Below are 24,446 nucleotides of genomic sequence, written 5' to 3' on the forward strand. Positions count from 1 at the left end.
GAGAAATAGAAAGCATTTTCCAGCTTGTGTGTATGCTGTGAGTGTGTGTATGCTGTGAGTGTGTGTGTGTTCTCACAGTGATCTGCACGGCGAGCAGGCCCTCCCCAGCATCCTTGGCGTCGATGGTGAACTCTACAGGCAGGGAGGCGGGCACCCCGCTGGTGTTGAGGCCAGGCCCACTGCAGCGCACCTTACTGGCATCATGACTGGGCAGCACCTTCAGCTTGTAAGGACTGGAGAGGGACGTGAGCAGGAGTCACATGGATGAGAATGCCTGTGTGGATTACCTGCCTGTGTGTGTGTGTGTGTGTGTGTGTACCTGCGGGGGACCTCCTCCTCGTTGTACAGGACGTTGATGGAGTAGGGGCCCTCTCTGGTGGGGACGTAGTTCACTGTGTGAGTCTGGTCTCCATTATCCACCATCTCCACTGGCTCCACCACCCCTGTGCACACACACACACACACACACACACACACACACACACATTAGGATCCAGAGATTGAAGAATTACAGACACAGACCCCCCTCCCCTCCCCTCACCTTTGGGCCCCTGCACGTGGACCCCCCTCCCCTCACCTTTGGGCCCCTGCACGTGGACCCCCTCCCCTCACCTTTGGGCCCCTGCACGTGGACCTGCAGTGGGGCATGTCCAGCCTTGGAGGCGTCCACGCTGAAGGCCTGAGGGACGTTGGCCCTCACGTTGCTGCCCAGCCCCGGGCCCTGACACCTCACCTTGCTGCTGTCCACCGTGTCACTCACGGGCACCGCAAACGGACTCCCTGCCGGGGGAGGGAACATGAGGTCAACATTAGAGAGACAGAGCCCCAGAGAGAGAGAGAGAGAGAGAGAGAAGAGAGAGAGAGAGAGAGAGAGAGAGAGACCCAGAGAGAGAGAGAGAGAGAGAGAGAGAGAGACCCGAGAGAGAGACCCAGAGAGAGAGAGAGAGAGAGAGAGAGAGAGACCCGAGAGAGAGACCCAGAGAGAGAGAGAGAGAGAGAGACCCGAGAGAGAGACCCAGAGAGAGAGAGAGAGAGAGAGAGAGAGAGACCCGAGAGAGAGAGAGAGACCCGAGAGAGAGAGAGAGACCCGAGAGAGAGAGAGAGAGAGACCCGAGAGAGAGAGAGACCCGAGAGAGAGAGAGAGAGAGAGACCCGAGAGAGAGAGAGAGAGACCCGAGAGAGAGAGAGACCCGAGAGAGAGAGAGAAAGAGAGAGACCCGAGAGACAGAGAGAGAGAGAGAGAGAGAGAGAGAGAGAGAGAGAGAGAGAGAGAGAGAGAGAGAGACCCCAGGTGTACCTGCTATGGGCTGGCCTCCATAGGTGATGTTGAGGTGGTAGGTTCCAGGCTCGTAAGGGACGTACTCCACGCTGCAGCTTCCGTCCTTGTTGTCAGTGCAGGACATCTTGGCCTCTGAAGGCCCCTCCACAGCCAGACCCAGACCCCCCGTGCCCGCCCCTCTGGAGAGAGGATGAAGGGAGGAGTAGGCAGAGAGGGAGGGAGAGATGAGGAAAGACACAGACTGAACTAACTGCTCAGCGTCTCCAAGGGTGTATGAGGGGAGGGTTTCCACGGCGACCGTACCGGGTTTCCACGGTGAACTTGTTGGGCTTGTTGGTGATGCCGCTCTGCAGGCCCGGGCCGTGCACACGCACACGCGCCGGGTCACAGCCCTCTGTCACCGGCACACGGAACGGAGACTTGGGCACCGGGGAGCCGTCATATGCTACTGCCACGCTGTGGGGTCCTGACACACACACACACACACACACACTTAACATGGTCCCCATACTCCCAAGATCTTGTTAGTCCTCCCCTCTCTCCTCTCTCCTCTCCCCCTCTCCTCTCCTCTCCTCTCCTCTCCCCCTCCTCTCTTCTCCCCCTCTCCCCCTCTCCTCTCCTCACCCTCCTCGTAGGGCGTGTACTCCACAGTGTAGGTGCCGTCTTGGCGGTCTGTGAGGCTGGCGTCTGTGAGGCTGCCGGAGGGGTTACTGATCACAGTCTTGATGTGGTCTCCTCCAGTCTGGGTCAGCGCTCGCGCATCCACCGTGAACTCAGTGGTCGCCTCGCGAAACACGCCTGGAACACGGAACAGGGGTGAGAGAGGTATAACATGCTAGAACCTGGGACAGGGGGGAGAGAGGTATAACATGCTAGAACCTGGGACAGGGGGGAGAGAGGTATAACATGCTAGAACCTGGGACAGGGGTGAGGAGAGAGGAACCCCCCCTTCTCACCTTTTCCCTCCACCCCCGGGCCGAACACCCGGACAGGGCTGGCGTCCACGGCGGGCTCCACGGTGAGGCGTGCGGGGAAGCTGGGCACGTCCTGCCCCCCGTAGCGGATGGTGACTGTGTAGCAGCCGGGACTCAGGGGGATGTAGGTGATGGTGTAGGTGCCGTCCCCGTTGTCCTGGATACGGACCTCTGCCTCCGTGCCGCCGTCGGAGATGATCTCGATGGTGAGCTCAGCCGGGCCGGCGTTGGTACAGTCCACCACAAACTCCCCCGTCTCCCCCACCTTGGCACGCTCCAGACCAGGGCCTGAGCAGCGCACCTGGAGGGGCAGGGTTACCCTGGGTGAGTACCTTGGAGGGGTCTGTGTGTGTGTGTGTACACCTTGGAGGGGTCTGTGTGTGTGTGTGTGTGTACACCTTGGAGGGGTCTGTGTGTGTACCTTGGAGGGCTCAGTGTGTGTGTGTGTACCTTGGAGGGCTCAGTGTGTGTGTGTGTACCTTGGAGGGGTCTGTGTGTGTGGGTGTACCTTGGAGGGCTCAGTGTGTGTGTGTGTGTACCTTGGAGGGGTCTGTGTGTGTGTGTGTGTGTGTACCTTGGAGGGCTCAGTGTGTGTGTGTGTGTGTGTGTGTGTGTGTACCTTGGAGGGGTGTGTGTGTGTGTACCTTGGAGGGGTCAGTGTGTGTGTGTGTGTACCTTGGAGGGGTCAGTGTGTGTGTGTGTACCTTGGAGGGGTCTGTGTGTGTACCTTGGAGGGCTCAGTGTGTGTGTGTGTGTGTGTGTGTGTGTGTGTACCTTGGAGGGCTCAGTGTGTGTGTGTGTACCTTGGAGGGGTCTGTGGGAGGGTAAGCCGTGGAGCTGAAGGGGGATCCTGGGATGGGAGCTCCGTCATAGGTCAGCTCCACCTGGTAGGGCCCCACCTCCCGAGGGATGAACTTCAGCTGCTTGGTCTCTGGGCTCAGCCCCGACTCCACCTACTCATGAATATGATAATGAGCTTCTTCAGCTGCTTGGTCTCTGGGCTCAGCCCCGACTCCACCTACTCATGAATATGATAATGAGCTTCTTCAGCTGCTTGGTCTCTGGGCTCAGCCCCGACTCCACCTACTCATGAATATGATAATGAGCTTCTTCAGCTGCTTGGTCTCTGGGCTCAGCCCCGACTCCACCTACTCATGAATATGATAATGAGCTTCTTCAGCTGCTTGGTCTCTGGGCTCAGCCCCGACTCCACCTACTCATGAATATGATAATGAGCTTCTTCAGCTGCTTGGTCTCTGGGCTCAGCCCCGACTCCACCTACTCATGAATATGATAATGAGCTTCTACAGCTGCTTGGTCTCTGGGCTCAGCCCCGACTCCACCTACTCATGAATATGATAATGAGCTTCTTCAGCATCCTGTGTGTTACGGTGCTAAATGATCCTCCGTCATTACGCACGAAACTACAACATGCCCTAACCCTAACCCTTACCCTTACCCTAACCCTAAACAAAACTGAACTCGCATTATAAAGAACAAAAGTTCAAACAAAAATCCTGTAAAGGTTTGACTTGAAGCAGACACAAAACCCTCGTACCTTACTGGACACCGGCTTTCCTGATGGACCAATCACCTTGGCCTCCACCTTGCCCTGTCCTCCCGCCCCCTTCGACTTCACAGTCACTTCCTGGTCCCTGCCAACTGTCATCTCTATAGTAGAAGGGGGGGGGGGGGAGAAAGACGGAGAGAGAGAAAAGCACATGAGAATAGCACTGAGCTGAGGGGGTGGAGGAGGTGTAGAGGAGAGGGGTGATGGGGTGGAGGAGGAGTAGAGGAGGTGTAGAGGAGAGGGGTGATGGGGTGGAGGAGGTGTAGAGAAGAGGGGTGATGGGGTGGAGGAGGTGTAGAGGAGAGGGGTGATGGGGTGGAGGAGGTGTAGAGGAGAGGGGTGATGGGGTGGAGGAGGTGTAGAGGAGAGGGGTGATGGGGTGGAGGGGGTGTAGAGGAAAGGGGTGATGGGGTGGAGGAGGTGTAGAGGAGAGGGGTGGAGGAGGTGTAGAGGAGAGGGGTGACTGCGTACTCTGTCCCAGTCCCGTCACGTTGATCTTGCTGAGGTCCAGGCTGGGCGCCACGGCAACAGAGAAGGGACTCTTGGGTATAGGGTCTCCTCCATAGGTCACGGCCACACCCATCTGACCCTGGAAGGGCGGAGTCACAGGAGGGGGAGGAGTCACAAGAGGAGTCATGAAAGGAAATAAAATTGCTGCCCAACAACACTGTACCCCCAGGACATGTGGTTGAGTGTGTGTGCTCACCTGTTGCACGGGCGTGTACTTGACGGTGTGTGTGTGTGTGTGCTCACCTGTTGCACGGGCGTGTACTTGACGGTGTGTGTGTTGTCGTGGTTGTTGATGATCTCCAGGTCTTTGACGGCGTCGGCTTTGGAGGGTCCGCTGAACACAGCACCCAGACGAGCCTGCCCAGCAGCCTTGGTGTTCACCGTGAAGCTGGTGGGCTTGTTCAGCTCCACGCCTGGGGGAGCCACACACACACTGAGGGACAGTACCATGTGTGCTGTGTATTACATGCTGTGTGTGTATATGCTGTGTGTATATGGTGTGTGTACATGGTGTGTGTGTACATAGTGTGTGTATATGCTGTGTGTGTATATGCTGTGTGTATATGCTGTGTGTGTATATGCTGTGTGTGTATGCTGTGTGTGTATGCTGTGTGTACATGCTGTGTGTGTATGCTGTGTGTACATGCTGTGTGTGTATATGGTGTGTGTATATGCTGTGTGTGTATATGGTGTGTGTATATGCTGTGTGTGTATATGCTGTGTGTACATGGTGTGTGTGTACATAGTGTGTGTATATGCTGTGTGTGTACATAGTGTGTGTATATGGTGTGTGTGTACATAGTGTGTGTGTATATAGTGTGTGTGTATATAGTGTGTGTGTACATAGTGTGTGTATATGGTGTGTGTGTACATAGTGTGTGTGTATATAGTGTGTGTGTACATGGTGTGTGTATATGGTGTGTGTGTACATAGTGTGTGTACATGGTGTGTGTGTACATGGTGTGTGTGTACATGGTGTGTGTGTACATGGTGTGTGTATATGGTGTGTGTGTGTATATGGTGTGTGTATATGGTGTGTGTGTGTATATGGTGTGTGTGTGTATATGGTGTGTGTGTGTATATGGTGTGTGTGTACATGGTGTGTGTGTACATGGTGTGTGTGTATATGGTGTGTGTATATGGTGTGTGTATATGGTGTGTGTATATGGTGTGTGTATATGGTGTGTGTATATGGTGTGTGTATATAGTGTGTGTATATAGTGTGTGTATATAGTGTGTGTATATGCTGTGTGTGTATATGCTGTGTGTGTATATAGTGTGTGTATATGCTGTGTGTGTATGGTGTGTGTATATAGTGTGTGTATATAGTGTGTGTATATAGTGTGTGTATGTGTATATAGTGTGTATGTGTATATAGTGTGTGTATATAGTGTGTGTATATGGTGTGTGTGTATGGTGTGTGTGTATGGTGTGTGTATATAGGGTGTATATAGTGTGTGTGTATGCCGTGTGTGTATATAGTGTGTGTGTATGCTGTGTGTGTATATAGTGTGTGTGTCTCACCAGTGCGGCTCAGTCCAGGGCCCTCAGCCTTCACCTTGCTCGCATCATGTGACGGGTCCACCTTGATCCTGATGGGAGTCATGGGGATGGTCTGGAACACAGGCAGAGAGTCAGCACACACACACACACCCCAGCCCCCCTCCCCCCCACACACACACCCCAGCCCCCCTCCCCCCCACACACACACCCCAGCCCCCCTCCCCCCCACACACACACCCCAGCCCCCACCTGGTCAGCGAACAGCACCATGATGGTGTAGCTGCCTGCTCCAGGAGGCGTGTACTTGACGGTGAACGTGTCGTTGTCGTTCCTGATTATGTCAAAGTCGATGTCCGCCTCCGCCGGCCCCACCACCCCTGGAGCACACTTGATACCTATACTGATGTCTCCTGCACACACACACACACACACACACAGTTAATACCTTTACTGATGTCTCCTACACACACACACACACACACACACACACACACACACACACACTTAATACCTATACTGATGTCTCCTGCACACACACACACACACACACACACACACAGTTAATACCTATACTGATGTCACACACACACACACACACACACGATACCTATGCTGTTGTTGCACACACACACCTTGTCCAGCCTCAGCACAGTCCACAGTGAACAGTGTGGGCTCGAAGGCCTTCAGGCCGGTCTTGGCCACGCCCGGTCCAGACACCTTCACCTTGTTAGGGTGGCAGCCCGCTCCGATGGCCATCTGTACACACACACACACACGCCGTTAAAGTAGTGTTTGTGTGTGTCTCTGTGTGGGTGTCTGTGTGTCTCTGTGTGTGTGTGGGTGTCTGTGTGTCTCTGTGTGTGTGTGTGTGCGTGTCTCTGTGTGTGTGTGTGTGTCTCTGTGTGTGCGTGTCTCTGTGTGTGTGTGTGTGTCTCTGTGTGTGTGTGTGCGTGTCTGCGCTCACTCTGAAGGGACTGTCTGGAATGTTGACCCCGCCCCAGGACACCATGATGGTGTGTTTGAGGGGCTTGCGGGGTGTGTAGCTGCAGCTGTAGGTCCCATTCCCATTGTCTTTCACCTGAACTTCCACAGGGGTCCCATCTGCATCCTGCACACACACACACCCCCCACAGAGATACACAGTTAGTCTGCCGTCCTTGACAGGGTAAAGGTTTACCTGGTGTAGTCCCCCCCCCCCTAACCTGGGCGGTGATCTTGAGGGGAGCTCTGCCCCCCAGCTTAGCATCCACCGTGAACTCTGCTGACTTCCCCACCGCCACACCAGTGCTCTGGAGGCCTGGGCCAAACGCCTTCACCTGCAGCACACACACACACACACAGTATTACAACTGAGCCTCATGCCTATGCTTCAGAACTACCCATGGTTTCTGTGCAGGTGTGTGTGTAGCTGTGCAGGTGTGTGTGTAGCTGTGCAGGTGTGTGTGTACCTTGTCAGGGTGGAAGTCCTTGCCGGGCGCGGTGCTGATGTCGGCCATATAGGGGGAGTGCTGGATGTCCTCTCCGTTGCAGAGCACGTGCACGGCGTACTCCCCTGCCTCCATGGGCCAGTAGCGCACGTCACATGAGCCGTCCCCCTTATCATCACACTCGATCTTAGCCTGGGACGGACCCTCCACAGAGAACCCTGACACACACACACACACACACACGTGATCATACACCTTCTCATCAGTGATAGCCAGTCTGTGTCTACATGTGCGTTTCTGTATGTCTGAGTGTGTGTATGTGTCTTACCGAGCGTGCCTACGTTGTCCCCCACGGCCTCGACCACAAAGTCAGCTGACTTCCCGACCACGCCCCCCTCTAGACCCGGGCCCCACGCTCGCACCTTCTGGGAGCCCGCCTCCGCCCCCACCTTCACCTCCAGGGGGCTGGGGAGACAGCAGCAGCAGCAGCAGCATTTACATTTAGTCATTAAGCAAACACTATTATCCAGAGCGACTTACAGTAAGTACCCCAAGGCAAGTAGGGTGAAGTGCTAAGTGCTCCTTAACCCTAGCCACCATCATCATCATCTCACACTAAATGTTGATGATGGAGTGTGAGAGAGAGCCAGTCAGAGCGCCAGTCAGAGCGCCAGTCAGAGCGCCAGTCAGAGCGCCAGTCAGAGCGCCAGTCAGAGCGCCAGTCAGAGAGGAGGAGGGGTGTGTACCTGCGGGGGATGTGCTGCCCTCCCCAGGTGATGGTGATGCTGTAGGTGCCCGGGGTGGTGGGGTAGTACTCAAACCCATACACCCCATCACCTAGGTCCTGCCTCTTACAGGGCTCCTCCAGACCCTCTGCGCGCACACACACACACACACACACACACACACACACACACACACACACACACACACACACACACACACACACACACACACACACACACACACACACACACACACACACACACACACACACACACACACACACACACACACACACACACACACACACACACACACACACACACACACGATTAGCTCTGGTTGTTTACAAAGACAAAGATGCTGGGATGTTTAGTTTGAGAGGCCTGGAGGATTGTGGGAGTTGTAGTGTGACTCACTGGGGCCCTTGATGGAGACCTTGAGATCTCCGGTGCCGGCTCCTCGGGTGTAGACCCTGAAGTCTGCCGTCTCCTTCACCCTCAGGCCCTTTGGCTGCAGGCCGCGCCCCTTGGCCTGGCACAGGCTGGGGTTACAGGCTGGGGGAGGGGGGGGGGCAGAGGGGTGGAGAACAGCTTTTAGAAGGGGTGATCATTGTATTTGAAACCAGACAGGGTAGAATTTCTGGGGAAGTTGTACAGCGCGCTTGAGGCAATTGCAGCTGGTTAATTAACGATCTCACCTCCAAGTCTGTTTAATCTCAAACGGTGAGTTTTTGGAGTTATATTTTAAGAGTGAAGTGTAGAATTAAACAGGATTTTCTCATTATTTAGGTCTACTCAAGAGGGAATACCTCATACATTTACATTTGACATAATTTAGCAGACGCTCTTATCCAGAGCAATCCGAACTTACAGTAAGTGCAGGGACATTCCCCCGAGGCTAGTAGGGTGAAGTGCCGTGCCCAAGGACAACGTCGTTTTGCACAGCCGGGAATCGAACCGGCAACCTTCTGATTACTAGCCCGATTCCCAAACCACTCAGCGACCTGACTCCCTCAGTTTAACCAGTTGCATAAAAACAAAAAAATTGTGCGATCCTGCGTAAAAATGGTCCTAAACTATAATGACTGAAACTTCACCCCTTCAACTGATATTTTTAAGCATTTACGCATATTGAATTTTATCAATAAAGAAACCGCTTTGAAACAAGCCGATTCGAACGTCACTATGGCAGTAGCTTAGCTGAATCTTGATTCCAACAGTACAGAAAATATGCCCCCCCACTATATTAAACATCTGCTCTGCCCTCTCTCCTCATATCATTCCAGACCTGCTCCCCAAGACCACAGAGGAAGTGACATGTCATCTCCACAGGAAGTGAGTGGGCATCACAGTGCATGATTAGAAGTGTGTCATTTAGGCCCTGCTGACTCATCACCAGGCAGCCTCCAAGCCCCAGAAGAGGGGGCGGGGCTACTGGCCCCCGCAGACTGGAAGGGGTCAGATGGAACAAACTAAAATCATGTTTTCATCCAGGTAGAGAACAGCACTGGATCAAGTCCTTTTAAGGTGTTTGAGGGGAACTTCACACTTGAAAATATTGTGCTTTAGCAAAAATACGACACGCATGCGACCCACACACACACCACAGACACATGCACACACACACACAGTACCCGAGAGAGATCCCAGGAAACAGGAAATGACAGCAGAAGGAAGATGCCACTCCACAGAGAGAAGAGATACCAGGAGACCTCTGATGGAGAGGAGGAGGGGGGAGAGGAGGAGGGGGGAGAGGAGGAGAGAGACAGGAGACAATGGAAAGAGAAAATAAAGAGGCATAGATGGAGGGGGAGAAGGAGGGAGAGAGAGAAAACCAGTCAGTAGTGAGAGAAGAATTTAAAACCACACATCAGAAACACACTCCTCTCTGACCTCCTCCTCCCATCCCTCCACCTCCATCCCTCATCTCCCTCCATCTCTCTCCCATCCCCTCTCTTACCCTCTCCCACATGGACAGTGAAGGGGCTCTTGCTGATCTGCCCCCCAGCGAAGGTGACATAGATGGAATGCGCTCCCTCCTGGCTGGGTTTGTAGGTGCAGCGGTAGCTGCTGTTGCCCTTGTCTTCCACCACACAGGGCACAGCCTCCCTGCTCCCTGCGGGGTCCAGCACCACCACCTCCACCTCCCCCACCCCCGCCCCTGGGCACGGAGCACACGGGGAGGAAGACACCGTTAGGGTTTACAACACCACACACACACCTCCCAAATACCCCCTCCCTGCCCCCCACACAACACTCACCTCCCAAACACACACACCCACACACCTTCTCCACCCCCTCCACCCTCACACACACACACACACACCTTCTCCACCCCCTCCACCCTCACACACACCTGCGGTGTAGACATCAAAGTAAGTGGTCTTGTTGGCAATGTTCCCAGCAGGCTCCAGGCCGGGGCCCTGGGCGGTTGCCTTGCTCGAATCCCCCTGGGCCATGCCCACCTCCACCTCAAACGGGCTCTTGGAGATGTTCTGGCCCGCGAACAGCACCGTCACCTAGGAAACACACCACCACACCGTCACCAGGGAAACACACCGGCTAAAAGTTAGAGGCAATAGGCTATAAGTTCAAGGCTATAATCTAAAGTTTAGTAACTGAAATGTAAATGGTAGAAGCTGTTACAAGCTAGCTTACAATTGTGAGCTAAAGGATCCGGGTGCAGAGCTACAGGCTAACAGGATAGCAGGCTAACAGACTAGCAAGCTAACAGACTAGCAAGCTAACAGACTAGCAAGCTAACAGACTAGCAACAGCTTACCTTGTGCATGCCAGTGACTTTGGGGACATAGAAGACAGAGTAGGTTCGGTTCTTATCGTTGTTGGCCGTCACTTTAGCCTGAGGAAAACAGCAGGTCACACACTAACACTATCATGCGTGTGTGTTTGTGGGTCTTTATATTTGTGTCTGTGTACGTTTGTGTTTGTACATGTTTATACTTGTTTACATACTGTTTGTATGGATCTGTGTGTGAGTGAGTACATATGTGTTTCTTAGTGTATGTGTAAAGGTAAGTGTGCTTGTTAGTGTGTGTGTGTAGAGGTGTGTGTGTGTTTGTTAGTGTGTGTGTAGAGGTATGTGTGTTTGTTAGTGTGTGTGTAGAGGTGTGTGTGTTTGTTAGTGTGTGTGTAGAGGTGTGTGTGTAAAAGTATGTGTGTTTGTTAGTGTGTGTGTAGAGGTGTGTGTGTTTGTTAGTGTGTGTGTAGAGGTGTGTGTGTTTGTTAGTGTGTGTGTAGAGGTGTGTGTGTTTGTTAGTGTGTGTGTAGAGGTGTGTGTGTAGAGGTGTGTGTGTAGAGGTGTGTGTGTTTGTTAGTGTGTGTGTAGAGGTGTGTGTGTTTGTTAATGTGTGTGTAGAGGTGTGTGTGTTTGTTAGTGTGTGTGTAGAGGTGTGTGTGTTTGTTAATGTGTGTGTAGAGGTGTGTGTGTTTGTTAGTGTGTGTGTAGAGGTGTGTGTGTTTGTTAGTGTGTGTAGAGGTGTGTGTGTTTGTTAGTGTGTGTGTAGAGGTGTGTGTAGAGGTGTGTGTGTAGAGGTGTGTGTGTAGAGGTGTGTGTAGAGGTGTGTGTGTAGAGGTGTGTGTGTAGAGGTGTGTGTGTAGAGGTGTGTGTGTAGAGGTGTGTGTGTAGAGGTGTGTGTAGAGGTGTGTGTGTAGAGGTGTGTGTGTAGAGGTGTGTGTGTAGAGGTGTGTGTGTAGAGGTGTGTGTAGAGGTGTGTGTAGAGGTGTGTGTAGAGGTGTGTGTGTAGAGGTGTGTGTAGAGGTGTGTGTAGAGGTGTGTGTAAAGGTGTGTGTAGAGGTGTGTGTAGAGGTGTGTGTGTACCTCCTCTCTATGTGCTGCAGGGTCCTCCACATACACCAGCACCTCCCCCATCCCAGCACTGATGGTTTCCACGGTGAACACAGCCTTCTTCATCACCACGTTCCCCATCGGCTCCACACCTGGGGGGGGGGGGATTAGCAACTACATGGTGTGTGTGTATGCGCGGTGTGTGTGTCTATGTGGTGTGTGTGTATGCACGGTGTGTGTACCGGGTCCGTAGGCCCGAGCCTTCTTGGGGTTGAGTTTGGGGCGGAGCGGAGCTCCTGGCTTCAGCTTGGACTTGGGGAACTGAGACAGGTAGGTCATGACAGAGTGCTCGTCCACGTTGGGATCCACAATCTCTTCTGGGGTGATCACCTAGGCAACAGAGACACCAGGATACAGTTGCTGTGTTCATATATTGTTGCCGTGGTGAAGAACAACACATCTGTTGTGATTTCATAACCAGCTAACCACAAACCAGAAGGTCTGTTGTGTGTGTGTGTGTGTGTGTGTGTATGCCAGTTGTGCCAACCTCATAATCCAGTTTCCCCATGCACACGAAGAGACAGACTGAAACTATACACACACCACAACACACAGTGATGCTTAGAAGCAGAGCTGGTAGTGAGGGTGGAAACTCCCCCAACCACAGAGCTGCCTGCACGCCACCCTGCACGCCGTCACCCTGCACGCCACCCTGCACACCAACACCACCCTGCACGCCACCACCCTGCACGCCACCACCCTGCACGCCACCACCCTGCACGCCACCACCCTGCACACCAACACCACCCTGCACACCAACACCACCCTGCACGCCACCCTGCACGCCGCCACCCTGCACGCCGCCACCCTGCACGCCGCCACCCTGCACGCCGCCACCCTGCACGCCGCCACCCTGCACGCCGCCACCCTGCACGCCGCCACCCTGCACGCCGCCACCCTGCACGCCGCCACCCTGCACGCCGCCACCCTGCACGCCGCCACCCTGCACGCCGCCACCCTGCACGCCGCCACCCTGCACGCCGCCACCCTGCACGACGCCACCCTGCACGACGCCACCCTGCACGACGCCACCCTGCACGACGCCACCCTGCACGCCGCCACCCTGCACGCCGCCACCCTGCACACCAACACCACCCTGCACGCCAACACCACCCTGCACGCCAACACCACCCTGCACGCCAACACCACCCTGCACGCCAACACCACCCTGCACGCCAACACCACCCTGCACGCCAACACCACCCTGCACGCCAACACCACCCTGCACGCCAACACCACCCTGCACGCCGCCACCCTGCACGCCGCCACCCTGCACGCCGCCACCCTGCACGCCGCCACCCTGCACGCCGCCACCCTGCACGCCGCCACCCTGCACGCCGCCACCCTGCACGCCGCCACCCTGCACGCCGCCACCCTGCACGCCGCCACCCTGCACGCCGCCACCCTGCACACCGACGCCACCCTGCACACCGCCGCCACCCTGCACGCCGCCACCCTGCACGCCGCCACCCTGCACGCCGCCACCCTGCACGCCGCCACCCTGCACGCCGCCACCCTGCACGACGCCACCCTGCACGACGCCACCCTGCACGACGCCACCCTGCACGCCGCCACCCTGCACGCCGCCACCCTGCACGCCGCCACCCTGCACGCCGCCACCCTGCACACCAACACTACCCTGCACGCCACCCTGCACACCAACACCACCCTGCACGCCAACACCACCCTGCACGCCAACACCACCCTGCACGCCAACACCACCCTGCACGCCACCACCCTGCACGCCACCACCCTGCACGCCACCACCCTGCACGCCACCACCCTGCACGCCACCACCCTGCACGCCACCACCCTGCACACCAACACTACCCTGCACGCCACCCTGCACACCAACACCACCCTGCACGCCACCACCCTGCACGCCACCACCCTGCACGCCACCACCCTGCACGCCACCACCCTGCACGCCACCACCCTGCACGCCACCACCCTGCACGCCACCACCCTGCACGCCACCACCCTGCACGCCACCACCCTGCACGCCACCACCCTGCACGCCACCACCCTGCACGCCACCACCCTGCACGCCACCACCCTGCGCGCCACCCTGCGCGCCAACACCAGCCGCCCTGCACGCCAACACCAGCCGCTGCTGACAACACAATCACACTTTATAATAATGTATAGTACCAGGTTGGTTGGCATTTAGCATAACCCCAAAGGCAATAGTTAGAAAGTTAGTGATTATCCCTGGCTAGAAAGGTTAGCTGTAGTGGAGAACAATGTGAAAGTTAGCCTGGTTAGCATTAGCATAAGACAATAGAAAGAAATATTCATATTACCGGTGTTAGCAGTAGCAAAATCCCATCGAAAACAATGTTAACATTACCATGGTTAATCCTGACTAGGTCCAACATTAGCTTAACCCCATATAAAACAATTTTAGTGTTAGCATTAGCTTAACCCCATAGAGAACAATGTGAACATTAGCAGGGTTAGTGTTACCATAACCTCATAGAGCTAAATGTTAGCATTAACATTATCTTCAGCCCACAGAGAACAATGTTATGTTATCGTTAGCATGGCTAACTTACCTGAGGGATCCCCAGCCAGTCATCAGCCTGCTGCATGGCCTCGCGGGCGTTGTCCACTGGCTTGGTCTGGTCCCACTGGTCCCAGTCAGGACACAGACCTGTGGTCAGGCAGGAGGCAGTCAACAACACACACACACACACACACCTCACAGCAGCATACCCTCCCCCCCCCCTCCCCCCCTCCATACCGGGAGCGCAGCTGTCCACCAGAGCTCCCAGGGCACGGCCACTCTGCCAGTCCCTGCTGAAGTTGGTGATGGGCATCTCCGGGACCTTGTTCTGAATCCAGCCCAGGAGCCTCTGCTTGGGGGTCTTCTGCCGGCTCTCCTCCGTCTCCTCATCCTCGTCCCACATGGGCATGGAGATGGAGTAGTGCAGGATCAGGGTCCAGATCAGACCCAGGATCAGCTTCAGGTTCCCATCCACGATGGCCTTGGAATCTGGGGGGATCACAGGTCAGATTAGGGTTCATGTCACATACACATGGAGGGGAGGGTGAGGCGCGGGTTGTTGTTTCAAGGTTGGAGAGAGGGAGAGGTTGGTTTACGTATTGTGTAACACGTGTGTGTGCGTGCACGCGCGGGTGTATATGTGTGTGTGTGTGTGTGTGCAGGTCTGTGCTTGTTGCAGGTATGTGCTTGCTCTTCATATTTCTACACACCAGGGTGTGTCACATTCTGACAATACTCTACCCCAACACCAACACATTACTCCACACCAACACAGGCCCCAAAACTAGCTGACAGGCCAAAGTAGCTAGCAGCACTAGTTGCATTTGTTCAGGAAAATGCTTCTGTTGTCTGGCATGTTTGCATGAATACTACATTTACATTTAGTCATTTAGCAGACGCTCTTATCCAGAGTGACTTACATTCCCCTGATGCAAGTAGGGTGAAGTGCCTTGCCCAAGGACACAACGTCATATAGCACGGCCGGGAATCGAGCCGGCAACCTTCTGATTACTAGCCCGATTCCCTAACCACTCAGCCACCTGACTCCCAAGACTAACACGTTACTGTAATAATGTAAAACCAGCTAGTCTGCTCACAGTTTGAGGCCAGGATGTGAGGTCACTAGTCCAAGATGTGATGTCACTGGTAACAGTTTGGGACCAGGATGTGAAGTCACTAGTCCAGGATGTTGGTAGGGAAGCACATTCTGAATGCCACAACTACAGATATGGTCATGAATTTAATTTATACAAACACACTTAAAACATGGCTCGGTGCTACAGCGAGTGTTGTGTAAATGTGAAATCTATGTGTGTGTGTATATACATGCACGTGTGTGTGTATGTATACTTGTGTGTTTAACCATGTGTGACTATTAGATTCCTGTGTCTGAAAGCCACCAAGCACGAGAGGAATCTGCTTCCTCAGACCGCAGGGCTGTGATCCAGACCTTATACGGACCCAGACCAGAACATTCCCCCCAGAGTGACTCATACCACCCCCCCCGTGTGTGTGTGTGTGTTGAGACAGTGAAAGCAAAGGGGTGTCCGTGTTTGTGTACGTGTGTATGTGTGAGGGTGTGTGTGTGAGGATGTGTGTGTGTGTGTGTGTGTCCTCTCCCCCAGACTCCCATGACTCAACTGTCTGGCTTGCTGTGACCTCTATGACATCATCACAACCCTTAACCCCAAGTCTGACCCCTGACCCCTGTCTCAGAGGAGTGGGGATTGTTGGGGATGGAGGGAAGAATAAGGGGAATACAAAATGTGGATGAAAGGACCAGGCATTGCTATGACTACAGTACTGGTCTACACCAGGCGTTTCCCTGACTACAGTACTGGTCTACACCAGGCGTTTCCCTGACTACAGTACTGGTCTACACCAGGCGTTGCCCTGACTACAGTACTGGTCTACACCGGGCGTTGCCCTGACTACAGTACTGGTCTACACCGGGCGTTTCCCTGACTACAGTACTGGTCTACACCGGGCGTTTCCCTGACTACAGTACTGGTCTACACCAGGCGTTGCCCTGACTACAGTACTGGTCTACACCGGGCGTTGCCCTGACTACAGTACTGGTCTACACCGGGCGTTTCCCTGACTACAGTACTGGTCTACACCGGGCGTTTCCCTGACTACAGTACTGGTCTACACCAGGCGTTTCCCTGACTACAGTACTGGTCTACACCAGGCGTTTCCCTGACTACAGTACTGGTCTACACCAGGCGTTTCCCTGACTACAGTACTGGTCTACACCAGGCGTTGCTGGTGGAAGTGAACAGGGGTCAGGTCTGCAAAACCAGGTGAGGGTGTAGGATAGTATAGGAGAGAGTAGGGTGGTGTAGGATAGAATAGCAGGGAGTAGGGTGGTGTAGGATAATATAGGAGGGAGTAGGGTGGTGTAGGATAATATAGGAGGGAGTAGGGTGGTGTAGGATAATATAAGAGGGAGTAGGGTGGTGTAGGATAGTATAGGAGGGAGTAGGGTGGTGTATGGTAGTGACCACACCAAACTGTCATCCAGCCCAGACAGAACATTCAGAGGAAATATCTCACATTCCAAGCTAGCCTTATCAAGAGACATGACACACATATACAGGACTATGGGCAGTAGTCTTCTCTCCTTGGCATGCATAAACACACACCATGTTTGGTGATTATACACCCTAACACAGGAATACCAGAGCTGTGAAGAAGGCTTAGAGACTTGCTGGTAAAATATAAAAAGAGTTCCATGGAGAATCTAACCAGAGTTCAATATGTTTATAGTTGAATTCACATCAGTATAATTTCTACTGGTTCTCCTATATCTTTGGGTCAAGCCTTAAAACCCCTCCCTTCCTCTCTCCTTCCCTCTCTCCCTTCTTCCCTCCCTCTCTGTTCTTAATCTGCCTCTCCCACCAGAGGCCCTACAGCCTCTACATTTCCTCTCCTTCCTCCTCCCCCCCCCCCCCTTCCCCTGGAAGGGCTCCTTCTGGTTTTGTATCCTTAAAAGGGTCGAAGTGTTGAGCGGCTGGCAGCCCTCCCACCCTCCCAGCTCCGGTTACAGAGGGAGGAGGAGGGAGGGATGAGAGGAGGGAGGAGGAGGGAGAAAGTAAGAGAAAGACTGAAAAGTGCTGTGCGAGACATTTTTAAAGCCCACACTGGCAGTGTCTTTCAGGGAGAGGAGAGGGGAGGGGGGGGCACTGGCTCTGACTGAAAGACGAACGAGGGAAAGGAAAAGAGGGGTCCGGAATAGAGGGATAGAGAGGAGGAGCTGTAACAGAGGAGAGGAGAGAACTAGTGAAGATCACTGGAGAAAGAACCAGAGAGAGGGGGGGGGGAGGGAGGAGACAGTGGAGAAAATAGTAGTAACACGTCTTTTAGTGCTGTGTGTTGGCAATGGCCAGTAAGGCCTCGTCCAATCACTGGCCAGGAAGGCATTGTCCAATCACTGACCAACCAGACAGGAAGTTATGTTAATGATAATCAACAGGAAGTGAACCATTTAAACAATTAGAGGTCCTCTCTCCCTATCTCTCTCTCCTAGATCTTGTTAGGAAGTTTCTCAGACTGTCATTGCAGAGTTTCACTGATGTTGTAAAGTAAAATGACCACAATAGTAATTCTGGTCTCTGTGCTACACCACACAGCATGTTGTAGAGAATATATTTCATACCAGACAACATGTAGAGAATCTATTCTAGAACAGGCAGCTCTACTAAACAGGCCACATCATATTCTAGAACAGGCAGCTGTACTTAACAGGCCACATTATCTCCCGCAAGCTGGTGGAGTGGATTGGTCAAGCGCACACACACAAAATTGTGAATTAATATAACTTCCCTAATCTAATATTCCTATCTCCGGCTCAGTATCTGCACACAGTCATGGTGAATATGTGTCACAGACACAAACACATATATATGTATGTATGTACACACACCAGAGGAATGGTCTCCAATTAGCCTTCACTAAGTTAGGTGTTCTGTGGTGTCAGTATGGAGACAGACACTGGACCACTCCTTGTCCCCTAGATCCCTAGATCTGCGCAAAGAAAGGTGGGGAGAGAGAATGAGAGGAGGGGAGAGGGGAGGACAACCTGCCCCCCACATACACACACACACACACACACACACACACACACCCATGCACACACACACACACACACACACACCTACATTTACATTTATTCATTTAGTCATCTTATCCAGAGCGACTTACAGTAAGTACAGGGACATTCTCCCCGAGGCAAGTAGGGTGAAGTGCCTTGCCCAAGGACACAACGTCATGTGGAATCAAACTGGCATCGAACTGGAATCGAACTGGCCAGAAAATCGAACTGGCAACCTTCAGATTACTAGCCCGATGCTCTACCCGCTCAGCCACCTGACTCCCTCACCTACTCAACAAGCACAAACACTCACACACCCCTCAACCCTAAGCACAAACACACACCCTACAAGCGCACAACACACACACACACACACACAAATACCACATCCCTCTGGCAGACAGACATAGCAGAGCTGTCTGTGCACACAGAGACAGTTCATAAAGAAACACTATGCTGCCATCAAAACATGCATCACATACTACACCACACGCACACACACACACACACACACACGCGCGCGCACACGCGCACACACACACACAGCCAGGAGAGCCTGTATGAGCTTCTGAGAATGTTGAGCTCCTCTCCTGCTGCTGCTGCTCTACTGACCCTCTGACACACAGGTCAGGGGTCACGGGTCGAACCCAACCACGATGGGGCAGGTAAACTGCTGAGTCAGCAAGGCCAAGACATGACTGCTCTGAGGACAGATTTAGAGAGAACGGATCTAGAGAGGACAGATCTAGGATGAGGACAGTCCTTGATCTAGAGAGGATAGATACAAGAAGAGAGAGACAGAGGGAGGGAGGAAGGAAGGAAGGAAGGGAGGGAGGGAGAGAGAGAGAGGGTGGTGTTGTGGTCTGGGTGTGTCTGGTTTCAGTAGTGAAATGAGGAAGTGGAGAACAGAGGGAGTGTCTCTCTAACGGTCACATGACCTCCCACCCTGCCCTCCAATGCCCCCTTCCATACCCGCCTTCCATCCCCCCCACTACCCCACCCTACCCCCTCAATTCCCCCACCATTTCCGACACCCCCATCCTGCTGGATCCAAAATCAGGGACTAGCTGGCTGGATAGGGCTGGCTGACTGGCTGGATAGGGCTGGCTGACTGGCTGGATAGGGCTGGCTGACTGGCTGGATAGGGCTGGCTGACTGGCTGGATAGGGCTGGCTGACTGGCTGGATAGGGCTGGCTGACTGGCTGGATAGGGCTGGCTGACTGGCTGGATGGGGCTGGCTGACTGGCTGGATAGGGCTGGCTGGATAGGACTGGCTGGATAGGACTGGCTGGATAGGGCTGGCTGACTGTAGTGTCTCTCTACTTTTCCAGTCAAAAAGATAGAAAACCTGCTAGTGAGGACAGGAGCCCGCTAGTGAGGACAGGAGCCCGCTAGTGAGGACAGGAGCCCGCTAGTGAGGACAGGAGCCCGCTAGTGAGGACAGGAGCCCGCTAGTGAGGACAGGAGCCCGCTAGTGAGGACAGGAGCCCGCTAGAGAGGACAGGAGCCTGCTGGTCATCCCTCTCTGCAGAATGATAACGCTTCTGTGAAGTTGTGTCCCATAAGGTTATGTACAATAAAGTTGCATACTATAACAATGTAAAGTTATGTACTCTAAGGTTCTGTTACTTCTACAAAGTAGACCAGATAAGGTGGTGTACTATGCAGGTTTGTGCTCTAAAGTCAGGCTATGTACTGTGGGTCAGCTTTGGCAAAGGACGACCAAAGACACACCAGTTCAGACAATAGAAATCTCTCTCCGGTTTCTCATCAGCCAGACTACGCGCTTAAGAGGTCCGCCCCGGTCTGGCCAGGCCTGTACCGTTTACCGGTGTACAGCAGAGACTGAAGCCCGGGACTCCACTACAGGCCGACTCCCGAAAACTGCGCGCCTCAAATCTCGACAATTGAGAACGCGTTAAACTAGCAGGCACAAACATTTTCGTTCCTTCAATAAACCCTCAAACTGGCGTCTGTCTCGCTTTAGCAGCTAACTCGCAGCGGAAGGGCGTACACGTGTGATTTCACAATTTCCCAAATCTAACGGTATTCTGTAAAGGCATGACTTTGCGTAACTTTTTTCTGCTATTGCGTATAGGTCACATTGAGCCAAAGAAACGTTAACACAATGCTGCCAAAGACAGCGTCGGTGTTGCTTGAACGAGCGTTTCAGTGAGCGGTTTATCTCCCGGGCTACTGCAAACTTGGTCCAACCTAACTCGGAATGGGACACTTCAGCTCGTTTCTGCTCCAATTCCCCGTTCACCGCACTCGCCCATGCACGCACTGAGCAGCGGCGGGGGGAGACCGCTCGGTAGCCTAGCCTACACAGGGAGGTAGTGGGTAGAGGGTAACTAGCAGAGCCACCTGTGGCTGGTTCAAGCTAGGTGAGGGAGGGTACAGGCTGAGAGGTTAGCCTGCAGAACCGGTGGCGTTTGGCGTGTTCAACCAAACAGCTGTCAATCAATTAGCTACCGTTAAAAACCGCTAACCGGAGCGTCGCTCAACTCACCTATGGACACCAGCTTGATGTTCTCCCGGTCCAGAAACTCGAGAGCCACGGACACATTCTCCAGCTGCATCTGTCTGAAGGTGGGCCGCTGGTTGTACTTTCTAAACATCTTCTTCTGCGACAGGACTTCTAGGAGCCCGATGAGCCGGAGCCCATCTCCTAGGTCGGTCTGCAGGTTCGCGATCCGTTTGTTGACACATTTTAGGTGCTCGTTACACCAGCGGGTGAACGTGTTCTGCTGGATCTTCTTCCACGGCGCGTCCTCAGCCAGGTCCTTCTCCGTTGCGGGCATGTCTGCGTCCTTGTCCGGGGAGAGAGCGTTGGGAGCGGGCGCGGCGCTCTGGTGGAGGCGGGGGTGCGCGCTGCTCATTTTTATGGTCTCTGGTCGGTCTCCGTTCGCTGGCTGGATTTTTGGGTGGAGTCAGTTCAGCCTCGCGCCGCTCCCTCTCACTATGTTACTAGGAGTAAGAAGGAGAGAGAGAGAAGAGAATAGTGAGCTACTGCAAACCTCTTATAGCCTGCAGTCGTGCAATTCTCAACATTTCCCAAAAGCGTATGAATCACGTTCGCGTTTGTCCAAGACAACAACGCGGCGGTTAGTCATGGAGACTTCTCCTGATGGGCGTGCTCAAGGAAGAGCAACAACTGATTTTTTAACTCCATAAAAACTGTGAACATGAAATTGTGCTCACCCACAGCCCTGTCACCGGGCCGTGTCCAAATCAAATCGAACTGTCAGTTTAAGTTGATATGATTAAGCTGGTTATTGATGAATGTTCGAAACTGTTGCATGTTCACTAAAAGATAGGGGTCTTTGTGTGTAGGGACTACCAGTGTCACATACAAACAAGCCAGCTGTTACGTTTGGAAAGTAACTTTCCTAAGCCAAGCAGAGAGAGAGACAGAGATTTACCTGTAGGGAGGGACACTCCCACATTCAATCTGAATGGCCCCAGGGCTAAAAAAAACCTACGACCACACCCAACTACACACACACATGCACGCACAGACATGCACACAAAAGCACACTCACATATAGACACACCACCCCACACACATGCATACACTCACGCACGCTCACACACCTGTATCTAATACAGGGTGCTGGTGGTCACTGTAACATTCTAGCAGTCCCAGGGCTAAGACACAACCAGGACCACACCCTCAGTCACACAACTACACACACACTCCCTCACACACTCCCTCACACACTCCCTCACAGACTCCCTCACAGACCCCCTCACACACTCCCTCACACACTCCCTCACACACTCCCTCACAGACTCCCTCACACACTCCCTCACAGACTCCCTCACACACTCCCTCACAGACTCCCTCACAGACTCCCTCACACACTCCCTCACACACTCCCTCACAGACTCCCTCACACACTCCCTCACACACTCCCTCACAGACTCCCTCACAGACTCCCTCACACACTCACAAACACACTCACAAACACACTCCCTCACACACTCCCTCACACACTCCCTCACAGACTCCCTCACACACTCCCTCACACACTCCCTCACAGACTCCCTCACACACTCCCTCACAGACTCCCTCACACACTCCCTCACAGACTCCCTCACACACTCACAAACACACTCACAAACACACTCACAAACACACTCCCTCACACACTCCCTCACAGACTCCCTCACAGACTCCCTCACAGACTCCCTCACACACTCACAAACACACTCACAAACACACTCACAAACACACTCCCTCACACACTCCCTCACACACTCCCTCACAGACTCCCTCACACACTCCCTCACACACTCCCTCACAGACTCCCTCACAGACTCCCTCACACACTCCCTCACACACTCCCTCACACACTCCCTCACACACTCCCTCACAGACTCACAAACACAAATTCTCTGGATCAGGAAACAGGCGGTAAGAGACAGTCTGGTAAACAGCGTGTTTCACAGGCCTGAGCATGACTGGGAGGTGTGTGTGTGTGTGTGTGTGTGTGTGAGTGTGTGTGTGTGTGTGTGTGTGTGTGTGTGTGGTGCTCTGTGAGGGCGCAGGGTCGGAGGCAGGAGTAAATATTAGTGTGTCAGATGGACACACATGCCGCCAAGTATGACATCACCATGGAGACAGGGCAGAAAGGGGAGGAGCCATTGTCATAACACAGATGTGTGTATGCATGCATTTGTGGGTGTATGTCTATATGGGTGTGTGGGTTTGTATGTCAATATGTCTGCATTTGTGTGTGTGTATGTGTTTGTATGTCTATATGTGTCTGTATGTGTGAAGGAGGAGCTTGTATTCTAACTGGCCTCCACCCTAACCTCTACTCCAGCCTCCACCCTAACCTCCACCCCAGCCTCCACCCTAACCTCCACCCCAGCCTCCACCCTAACCTCTACCCCAGCCATACCCTAAACCAGTGGTTCTCAACCCTGGTCCTCAGGGACCCTCTCTCCTGCATGTTCTAGATGTTTCCCTGCTCCAACACACCTTATTTACATGAATGGTCATAAGCAGGCTTCTGCAGAGCTGGATAACGACCCATCCATCTGCACCAGGAGTGTTGGAGCAGGGAAACATCTAAAACACACAGGGCAGAGGGCCCTGAGGACCAGGCTGAACACCCCTGTGAGGGCCCTGAGGACCAGGCTGAACACCCCTGTGAGGGCCCTGAGGACCAGGCTGAACACCCCTGTGAGGGCCCTGAGGACCAGGCTGAACACCCCTGTGAGGGCCCTGAGGACCAGGCTGAACACCCCTGTGAGGGCCCTGAGGACCAGGCTGAACACCCCTGTGAGGGCCCTGAGGACCAGGCTGAACACCCCTGTTCTAGATATAATCCAATTTCCCTTCAGCACACACACACACACGCAGTGAGCGATGTAGAGAGAGAGGTGCAGGGAGAGACAAAGAAAAAGGAAAAAAGGAAGAGGGAGAGAGAGAGATATGGAGAGGAAGAGAAAGGGGGAGAGGCAGAATATTAGAGCGAGAAGGAAACAGAATATTGGAGAGACAAGGGGGAGAGAAAATATTAGAGAGAGAAGGAAACAGAATATTGGAGAGAGAAAGAAAGAAAGAAAGAAAGAGAGGGAGGGGTTGTTTCTTGCCTAAATAAGGAGACTGGATGCTTCACATGGACACTAGCCAGAAGGAATGTTTGCTCTCTCTCTCTCTCTGTGGGTGTGTATGTATGTGTGGGTGTGTGTGTTTGTGTGTGTGTTAGATTAATGGCTGTATTTTACTGGAGTTGTTAGACTGGGGGGGGTCTGGGAATGCCTCAAACTACCCCCACAACCATAAACACAAACACACCCACACATACACACAGAAGTATTTAGAACAACAGGATTGTGATACAGCAGTTTTACTGCTGTCTCCAGAGACACCAACTATAATTTACTATTTAATGGAGTCATGATAGAGAGAATGGAAACATAAGTACATCTCGAGTGGGATATAGAAAGAGAGATAGAGAGAGAGCAGGAGAAAGAGA

General features: G+C 53.5%; 1 protein-coding gene across 4 annotated transcripts in view; it reads right to left on the reverse strand.

Moving 5' to 3' along the window:
• flna (filamin A, alpha (actin binding protein 280)) overlaps positions 1 to 24,446 on the reverse strand; it is a 38,667-nt gene that overhangs the window by 11,568 nt on the left and 2,653 nt on the right. For all 4 annotated transcript variants that reach the window (XM_084679023.1, XM_084679021.1, XM_084679022.1 and 1 more), the window contains exons 2-29: positions 20,966 to 21,423; positions 14,597 to 14,848; positions 14,409 to 14,506; positions 12,036 to 12,183; positions 11,827 to 11,945; positions 10,771 to 10,848; positions 10,345 to 10,507; positions 9,949 to 10,149; positions 8,406 to 8,543; positions 8,010 to 8,136; positions 7,592 to 7,728; positions 7,285 to 7,481; positions 7,039 to 7,152; positions 6,801 to 6,944; positions 6,469 to 6,592; positions 6,086 to 6,246; positions 5,858 to 5,948; positions 4,577 to 4,746; positions 4,295 to 4,412; positions 3,812 to 3,924; positions 3,057 to 3,206; positions 2,236 to 2,554; positions 1,904 to 2,077; positions 1,583 to 1,745; positions 1,298 to 1,458; positions 613 to 780; positions 320 to 443; positions 77 to 233 (exon numbers count right to left, since the gene is read on the reverse strand). In XM_084679023.1, the coding sequence (XP_084535149.1) occupies positions 77 to 233; positions 320 to 443; positions 613 to 780; positions 1,298 to 1,458; positions 1,583 to 1,745; positions 1,904 to 2,077; positions 2,236 to 2,554; positions 3,057 to 3,206; positions 3,812 to 3,924; positions 4,295 to 4,412; positions 4,577 to 4,746; positions 5,858 to 5,948; positions 6,086 to 6,246; positions 6,469 to 6,592; positions 6,801 to 6,944; positions 7,039 to 7,152; positions 7,285 to 7,481; positions 7,592 to 7,728; positions 8,010 to 8,136; positions 8,406 to 8,543; positions 9,949 to 10,149; positions 10,345 to 10,507; positions 10,771 to 10,848; positions 11,827 to 11,945; positions 12,036 to 12,183; positions 14,409 to 14,506; positions 14,597 to 14,848; positions 20,966 to 21,335 (4,479 nt within the window). In that variant the 5' untranslated portion in view covers positions 21,336 to 21,423. The remainder of the gene's footprint in view (positions 1 to 76; positions 234 to 319; positions 444 to 612; positions 781 to 1,297; positions 1,459 to 1,582; positions 1,746 to 1,903; positions 2,078 to 2,235; positions 2,555 to 3,056; positions 3,207 to 3,811; positions 3,925 to 4,294; positions 4,413 to 4,576; positions 4,747 to 5,857; positions 5,949 to 6,085; positions 6,247 to 6,468; positions 6,593 to 6,800; positions 6,945 to 7,038; positions 7,153 to 7,284; positions 7,482 to 7,591; positions 7,729 to 8,009; positions 8,137 to 8,405; positions 8,544 to 9,948; positions 10,150 to 10,344; positions 10,508 to 10,770; positions 10,849 to 11,826; positions 11,946 to 12,035; positions 12,184 to 14,408; positions 14,507 to 14,596; positions 14,849 to 20,965; positions 21,424 to 24,446) is intronic.

This window comes from Hypomesus nipponensis, chromosome 18 (genome assembly GCF_054491055.1).
Source record: "Hypomesus nipponensis isolate SF chromosome 18, ASM5449105v1, whole genome shotgun sequence".
NCBI lineage: Eukaryota > Metazoa > Chordata > Actinopteri > Osmeriformes > Osmeridae > Hypomesus > Hypomesus nipponensis.